The 8,992-nt window shown below is 42.0% G+C and overlaps 1 protein-coding gene across 1 annotated transcript in view; it reads right to left on the bottom strand.

Annotated features, from left to right (window-relative positions):
• The window catches only part of pdzd7a (PDZ domain containing 7a), a 30,382-nt gene that overhangs the window by 2,435 nt on the left and 18,955 nt on the right, over positions 1-8,992 (bottom strand). The window contains exons 6-14 of the mRNA XM_034203766.1: positions 8,390-8,450; positions 7,317-7,844; positions 5,811-5,966; positions 5,216-5,388; positions 4,384-4,475; positions 4,216-4,307; positions 4,000-4,068; positions 2,119-2,775; positions 1,413-1,513 (exon numbers count right to left, since the gene is read on the bottom strand). Of these exons, the coding sequence (XP_034059657.1) occupies positions 1,413-1,513; positions 2,119-2,775; positions 4,000-4,068; positions 4,216-4,307; positions 4,384-4,475; positions 5,216-5,388; positions 5,811-5,966; positions 7,317-7,844; positions 8,390-8,450 (1,929 nt within the window). The remainder of the gene's footprint in view (positions 1-1,412; positions 1,514-2,118; positions 2,776-3,999; positions 4,069-4,215; positions 4,308-4,383; positions 4,476-5,215; positions 5,389-5,810; positions 5,967-7,316; positions 7,845-8,389; positions 8,451-8,992) is intronic.

The raw sequence follows: 8,992 nt of genomic DNA, 5'->3' as shown, positions 1-8,992 counted from the left end.
ATCCATATTCTCTCACTTAGCTCAAATGGTATCAAGCCAGACTTTTGCTCAGGTTTTAAGATATTTGTCCCTAAACACTTGCTAAATGCGACTAAAATACTGTTTTTGTTTACCATTCAGCCTGACACATGTTGTGTGTTAACCGCACACTCTTACAGTACACAGTTCAATAAAGGCACGTGAGACACTCATGTCCAGATTTCCAGCTGACAAAAGCAGCTGGCACTGTCAAACAAACAGGAAATGATGTGTGCACATAACCACACATTTAGACACTCTTACACACTCACTCATTCTTCAATGATTGTATGTTATCATGCAGGTATAAGGAGAAAGGATGCATGTTACGCCCCTCGTCTCTCTGGAGAGAAGGGGGATTTTGAACTGAGCCAGCGAGCTGATTGGTGAGCTGACATGCCTCATTGTGAGGTGTGAGCTGGAGACAACAGAAAACAGTAGCAACAACGTCTCTGGTTATGATAGCAGCAATATGTGGGTCATTACCAACTTTGATCCTCACTGAAATATATCCACAGCTATTGAGAAATAACACAAGATTTAGTAAAGCTATTTGTGGTTCCCAGCAGATGAATCCACTTATTATCCACTTTCTATAGTGTCACCAGCAGGTCACGCTTATCCTTCACTTATTCCCTTTAATAACTAAACTATAATTAGTCATGATATCTACGTTACTTTCTGTTAGTCTTGTCAGAGATTAAGTGCACAGCATGTGTCTGTGTATTAGGTGAGTGCAGTCAGGGACAGTACAAAGGAAGTTATTAGAATATGAAAGGATGGACAGATACTGAATCCCCCTTATGTTTCTCAATCTAATCAGGCATTAGACCAGAGTAGTGATAGCATCTTAATGCAAGTGTTGTTTGGCTCTAGTCAAAAATTAGCCTGTGGTTAGCTGTAGTGAATGAGTGTGTGTATCAGGTGTGTTTAACTGGCCAAGATCATGGACGACTGTTAAGTTACTGTGCAGGCAATATATTACCAATACATTAGCAGACCAGCACCTGTGTACCTCATTAATAATGGAGAGGGTAGGATACTTGAGACGGCTCTCCTTTATCTTCTTCTCCACTCCTCATTGCACACCCTAAACCTCTCCCTCATAGACATCCTTACTTATAGGAACAACAACAATAACTCATAACCACAGGACAGAGGTGTGGCCGGTACTTACACAGGACTACAACCAGGACGGACATCTAATGTACTGCAAAACAAGGGTAGTATGAACAGAGTACATTTTCAATACTTATGGTGTAAAGATGTCCTTTTTCTCTGGGCTTGAGTCATAAACATATTCTGATTTTGTGAACACCATTCAATTGACACCCATTTATGTGACATGTTGAGGTGTTGTTTCCTGTCTTCCTGTCTCTGCCATTACTGCTCACCTTAAGAGACTCATTTGTAGACGCAGCTCCTCCTGGGAATATTTTCTCAATCTTTATCATGGGCTGCACTCTTGACTCCATCCCTCCAGAGATACTAATGCCTGTAAACACACAGCAAAATAATATATTTAAAGACTGAGGGATTGCATAAAAGTGCAATTGGCAAGTACACAAGTAAGTGATACCCTGACCTCTACTGGTGATGTAATAGATATGTGAGGATGAAAACATCAAAATGTACTATTTCAAACAAGTCATTTGGCAGTTTGTATTCTATTCTCTGCTGCCGCCCCTAAACTGTGGAACGACCTGCCCTTGTTAATCAGACAGGATCCCACATGCACATGCACCTGTCTTAAAACCCACCTCTTCTCCTTAGCATTCGTAAACAAGTAGATTGTTGCTTTTATTTGCTTTCAGTGGTCTATTGTTTTTATTATATGGCTGTTTTTTATTTTTTTATTATTACGTTTATTCTGGTTTGTTTTGTGTTTGTATCTTGTATTTTAAATGTATTTATTTTATGTTTTGTGAGCTTATCTCTCTGTACAGCACTTTGGTCTGAAGGTTTTAAAGTGCTATATAAATAAAGTTGGATTGGATTGGATTGGATATTGAACAACTAGTTCATAGAATAAGAATTACACTTAAAACAATCAAATAAACTCAAATAAGTGTGAAATACATGTATTTCTGTATAACTCACCCAGTGACTGCTTGGCCTTGGTGATGGTCAAAGCGTTGATTGCATACTCTTCAGGTGCTCTTCTTTTCACACCGTGACCGTTATGTGAATGTCCATTGAGCTGCTGACTGCTCTCTCTGCCTGTAGATGGACTCTTGTCTCTCTGGGGCTCGAACACATCAGACAGAGGGGTTCTCCCTTTCCGCTGTGAAGGAACACGAACGCTGACCTCTGTGAAGCCCTCCTGCCTGCGCTGTCTGCCCTCCATGCTGTCAGGACTCACCTCCCTCCTTGCCCTCCCATGGCCATTCCTCACAGGTGACCTCCCTCGATCAAGGTCTCCTCGGTCAGACGCTGACAACAAGGAGATGTCATCATACCGCGAGGCCCCGTTTTCTCTTCTGTTGGGAGAGCGATGGGGTTGGCGCCCACGCTGGGTGCTGTGAGGGGATTCTGTGAGGAGTAAGCTGTGGGTGGGCGAGGGACTCAGGGAGCGGGTGCGCCCGGTGGAGGAGGTGTAGCTGTCCACAGGTACATCCAGCAGAGGGGTGAAGGCACGGGATGGAGGCAGATGGCCTGACTGCTGGCCAGAAAAATGCAACCTCTCGAAATCCTCAATCAACTGACGCTCCGGCTGGGTGTCCTGGACCGGCTGGAGGTGGAACCCACCCCTGTAGTCTGGGTGACGTAAAAACAGTAAGTTGAACTTTAACCATGCAGTGGTAGACGTTACATCAGAGAACATCTGAAAAACTTCTGAACATAAACACAGTGATGTGTCGAAACAGCCAGTCAGCACTAGGTAAAAGATGAGTCCACTGATTGAGCATTTCACTCACAATAGGCAGTTTGAAATGATCAAAATTGATGCAGCATAACCAAAGATATTACCATACTTCTTTATGCTTTTCAAAATCTAGGGTTCTCATTCTAGGATTGCCATTGTATTGCAATAGTAATCGCTCATTGTAGAATACAATTGTACTTCCTGAACTGGGCATTTTAATATAAAAAGTAAACAACATTGTAACCTATAACCTACACACTTGTAATACCGATACCACAAAAAGATTAACACAAGCTTCTTCATGCAAGATCCTAAAGTGTTTCCATCAAGTGTTAAACAGAGGGTGATGAGTTAACACTAACACGCCTGTCTGAATGGCAAAATATGGATTGGATTTTATGTGTTTTGACATAGAACTATTGGAATAAATAATACATCATAATAAGCCTTTCTAAGAGATAACAGCAGCATAAAACAACATAAAACAACAACACTATAGCATTTTACAGTAACATAGGAATAAAATGTTGAAGAAAAAAGTAATATAAGCATGTCAAATTCACAGAGCACCAAACTGAAATGATAGTGTTGACCCTGTGACCCCTATCCTGTGATTTGAGAAAGTGAGAAGGCTGCAGTCAGTCTAAGATAAGATGGTATTGATTGTGTCTCAATGACTCCTGAATGAGATGAAGGATAAAAGCATCTCTGTATTGTTAGAGTGTCACGGTGGCTCGTCTCATCCCCTTTCTGTTGGCCACAGAGATGTAACACAAGCCTCTGCTTCAGCACAGGCACAGGAAACCTGAGATATTCAGTGTGTGTTTGTGTGTAAGTGTGTTTTATGTGAGGCTGGGAGGTGTGTGTGGAATGCCATGGATGGGATATGGTCTGTGCCTGCAGGTGTTTCAGTTTGACACAGCAGATAGGAGATGAGGCAGGAGAGAAAGTGTGGGAGGAAGAGTAAGAGTGGGAGGTGAGAGGCTTAAGCCCCTTGTGTATCTTGTGTTGCTTTGGGATTAGAGAAAGGACACAACCGGACAGAGAGGGAGTCAGAAGAGAGATTTTGAAAGAGAAAGGGTAAGAGGAGGAAAGAAATGTAGCATATTATGTACCTGGGACAGGCGTGATGAGGTGACGACGAGGGGTTCCACTGCGAGGGGAGCGCAGAGCTGGAGAACGAACTAAGAAAAGGAAAACAATTAAAACTATAACGCTCCATAAATTACTTTGTTATGTGTAATTTGTTCTAACTGTTTCTAACTTTTTATGTTGAGTTGTATCAATAAGAATAATCAGAAAAGTGATGTTCAGTGCATTCCTCTGCTTACCAGAGCGACTCTTCAGAATATCGTACGCCTCCAGCTCAAAGGGCATGACCATGCTGTCAAACCGACCCAGCTCTGATGTAGGAATCAGCATCCTGCAGAGGAGGTGGACAGCATCATGTAGACCTACTCACTTCAACACATACTGTGCATTTTCTTTATGAATCTCACCTTATTTCTCTGAGAAGCAGAAGTTTCTCTGGCCTGTCCAAGATTGCCAAAAGAGGACGCACCAAATCCTCAGTCACATTCTCGGATAAAAACTGAGGGGAAAGGTTAGATTGGTGCACAAATTAGAAGAGAAAATAAGAATAAGAGAAAGAAACTATTGTGGTTGTGAATAAAGAAAATGTTCTATCAGGCTATCTTATGATTATTAAAGGGGCACCTATTTTACACATCAAGTTAATGGTCATTATTTTTGAGGTATGATCCCATATATTATATTTCCAATACAGGTTATTAAACTGATGTGCTGCACAAAGTCTAATGAGAGGACGGTTATCATGGTGCATTATGGGAAATGTAACAACTATACTATACTCAGGGGATCTCAGGCTCTGCTGCATAAACCTTTAGTATTCTTCACATAGGTGCAATACTAAATTGCTGAAGCAGCCGTTTACCTTGAGGTGTTTTTAGACTCTACTGTATTACCTAGTGGGTCATAATGTGCTCTGTGTAAACTTGATATCGTCTGCAGTGGTGGTAAAGGACAGACAAACTAGCTAATCTCTAAAATTGTCCGATGAGTGTGAGATGGGACAAAAGGAACAAGGGGATCAACTGACTCCTGACATTTGATCCTAATCATAAATGACAGGCCAAATCCGTCTTTGGTCAAAGCTGCTGCCAGACACAACTACCGCTAAAGGACACTCAGCGACACTGGGAACAATAATACACACTTAAGCCTCAAGGTAGCCAGCAGGTTTCCATTCAAAAACACACACAGGAGAGTGAGTGTGGTGTTGGAGAGGGTCATTTCAGATCAGGAACTCACCCGCCTGCAGTGTCTCATCACAGCAGCCACCTCATCCTGACTGAGCAGTCTCTTGGCCATGTCCTCCACATGCTTCAGGGTCTCTGGTCGGGGCAGGGGGCTGTTGTCTTTAACCCCAGCACGGGATTCCCTCGGAGAGGTCAAGAGCTGGAAAGAACGACCCCGCTCCTTATCTGAGAAAATAAAGTAATAAAGACTGAAATAAACCACATGCATACAAAAACATGTGCAGGCGGCATGAGATATTTTCACAAAATCAAGATTTCACCTTACAAGTACGATATACAGTATTTTACGTGAGTGTGTTAATTGCTATCCAGTGTTACCTCGGATAGCCATAACTGATGTGAACTTATGAACTCACAGATAAGAACAACTATGTAATGGACTGGAATCCCCAAAATGCCATAAATGTAATATGAAACAGGACACTGTAGTTTGCTGCACATATCTCTGATTTGTTCAGCGATTTAAATATAGTAACTGAAGTGGAACAAAATGGCAATTCAGGCAAAACCTTAGGCTATAGTTTACTGTTTGGGGTGCAGAATTTGAGCCTGAGAAGAAAAGAGATGTCCTGTGACCGTGCACCCACCTTTGTCTGCTTGGTGGGACGGTGACTTGGAGCGGCTCTTCCCTTTACGGTCTTTCTTAAAGAAGAGGTTGACAAAGGTTTTGGATCGCTGCAGGCTGGTTTTACCCTCTCTCGTGCTCTTTTCCTTCTGCTGTTTCTTTTTCTTTTGTTTTTCCTCTATGGACGGAAAAAAAGAAGACAAAATAGCAGTCAAGTCCCTCTGAATAAGCAAATGTAAATATATTTCCGAAACCAAATGCTGTGAAACATAACTAATTTGAACACCTGCTAAATTAAGATATCGACAACAAGTAATTGAACTAAACATCTTGATTAAATCACAGAAAGTGTTCCTTAAGTGGTATTAGATAATAGAAAGGTACCACATTTAACCTCTGTGTGTTGAAAACATAATTCATTAGGCTTTGTATTGCTCCATGCTAAGCTGATAGCCAGTAACAGTTGGTGATACACACTCTCCGTTATGAGTACAGACTGTTCATTTCTCTTCCTGTCAGCCCCTCTGTTCACTGCAGTAAATCTGCCACCGTGGAAAGTAACACAGTAATACTGATGAATTGCAGCTACACCACCCTGAACATAGCCCTATCTATTGAAGGCACTACAGCGAAGTGCTCCAGCTTACATAACAAATGTCTAATCAGCCCTGAGCTTCACCCTGTGCACCCTCTATGTCCTGCAGGTATGAATGAGCTGGATAAATTGAAAAGGAACGAATAATAACTCAACAGCCAAGCCAAGGCTCAGATGAGATATTCCTCCATATGCTTGTTCCTATTCATTCCTCACAGAGGTACAACAAGTGAGAGCAAAGGCTGGTGATTAATCATGAGCCTGCGTTGAACTTTGGGCTCTTGGACAAATTTAGTGTGGAGCTTAAATCAACCATGTGGAGTCTGGTTGTTGTTGTTGTTTACTTCCTGGAGTGATACGAAGAAGTTGGGTCATTAAAGTGACAGATGACCTGCTGGAAGATTGCTAGAGGATTTGAGAGTGGATCCCATTACAAAGCGAATGCAGGTACTGTCACAAAAATCTGCTGAAAAAACTCAACTGGATTGTAGCTGCAATTCTCACCGTGAAGGGACTCTGGAGAGGATTATGTCTCCACTGAGATGGATGAAACTGCCACCGCAATCAACAACCAAAATACAGTAGAATACACCCTGATACTAAACGTGCCAACATAACAACAATACTGATATAAATTGTATGCAATAGGCTTATATCACCTGGGATATCGACCCAGCCAACTTATCAGTCTTAAACTGTCAATCTTTTAATTAAAGCTGTAGTAGGCAGTTTTGGAGAACCCATCAAGAGTCAGCTAGATTTATGAAGTGATTGAACAAACTAATTTCCAGCCTGGAAGAACATTTGTACGAATGTACGAATTATTCCAACAAAAAAACTTTTAAAATAACCTAACACTTTCTTTAATATAACATTTAAGTCTATAAAGGGACAAAACAATCCTTAGGATCCCAGTGAGCCTGAAGGTCTCACCTGATGCAGTGATGTGGCTCTGGGAACGTCTGATTGGTTTACGCGGTCTGCTCAGGGCCATCAGCGCCGCCGTCTTAGGTGATTCTTTCACTTCTTCCTGTTTCCCAGATGACAGCGTCCTTGTACGTCTCCGCCCTCCTTCTCCAGCTCCTCCCATCTCCTTCGGCCCTTCACCTATCCCTCGAATCACTGTGTCCTTCAGAAGCACCGTGGCCCCTACAGTCCTGCTGGTTTCTGTGGTGACTGGCATTTCAGGGAACGACCCATTAGTTAAGGGGTGGTCCTGGTAGTTTGGAGGATGGGGGTCGGTCTGCATGGCGGTGTCAGCAGTTCTCTCTGCGCTGCTTGGCCGTCGGGAGCGGTCCTCTGTGGAGATGGCGATGTCTACCATGTCTGGGCCAAAAACCTGAGGGAAAAGGACCTGGGAGAGACCACTTAGGGAGCTGAGAGGGGTGCTGGAGGACCACGAGGAGGCAGAAGAGTTTGAGTCTGATCCTTGGGAGGATGGAGCATGGCCCCCATTGGCCTCTGTAGAAAACAACCCATAATTAGAATGAAGTATGGGGATTGGTGTTTTTTTATTATTTTGCAAGTGGAATAACCAATGAAACTGTCCAATGATTACATGAGCATAGCACACAGACATACAGCTGTGAGGTTAAAAGATAAATAAGATTTGCACAGGAAGCTTCATTTCCTTATTCTACACTGTCTGCTTTGTTTGGGATAAAGTCTGTCTGGCTTTGAGTGAGCCAGATGTCAGGCCCTGCTCTGTTCCAGACATGTAAGTTTGCTGAATTAATCCCTGCCTACGTTCATAAGTACTCTTATAAAACTAAAGAACAAGGCATTTGAGTCCTGTGAAGAAATTGAATGACAGGGATTTAGTGTAAGCATGCTACATGTGTCCCCTGTTCCACTCTCGTTTATAAGATTTCCGAGTAAAATCCTGCACATTTTTTTTCTAGAAAAAGTATTTGAATGCAAGTTACTCTTTTCATGCTACTACTTAAGTCATCGTCTCTGTTAAAAGCTCATCTTAAACATTATCTCTGATGTAGTAGTCAACATACGTTGGTCGAGCCAGCCGTATTCTGCCACCATCTCCTTGTAAGCAGGATATCTCCCGGCTTCCTGAAGTGCAAAAACATAATAAAATGAATACTCAGCGAAAACATAGTGGGCAATGAAGTCATAAAAGCCGTAGAAAAGAAAGAAGCAAACTTAGTAAGACCTAGAAGTTGCACTTACTTAAATATCTTTGGTTGGCACATATATAACATAGCCTCTATTATCTGATTTAATATGTATGACTTCATATGCTGTATATCATATTTGTAACATCAATGTTATTAGCCTGGTTAGTTTGTCAAAATGTGTGTATCCGTGTGTATCCTTATACCTCTCCCTAAAAAGTTATAACGACATTTTAGTTGAAAAGGGCTAATGCACAAAAGGCAAAATAATTACGATGACGGAGTGCCATAGTTAACAATGGTTTCAAGGAAAGAGCCATTTTCTATATGAATTAGTACCCGATAGCCAAGAGTCTATTTTAAGGGATTGTCTCACCAACATGGTTTAAGGTCAAAGAAATAACACAATGTTCCACAAAAACCATAAATGCCTCAGTGTGACAGAGATTGTTAACTACAATGAACCGTGGCCGTATGTGT

The sequence above is a fragment of the Gymnodraco acuticeps genome, unplaced genomic scaffold (assembly GCF_902827175.1).
Source record: "Gymnodraco acuticeps unplaced genomic scaffold, fGymAcu1.1, whole genome shotgun sequence".
In the NCBI taxonomy this organism is placed as follows: domain Eukaryota; kingdom Metazoa; phylum Chordata; class Actinopteri; order Perciformes; family Bathydraconidae; genus Gymnodraco; species Gymnodraco acuticeps.
The sequence above is the reverse complement of the archived record's forward strand: the minus strand, read 5'-3'. Positions and strand labels throughout refer to the sequence as shown.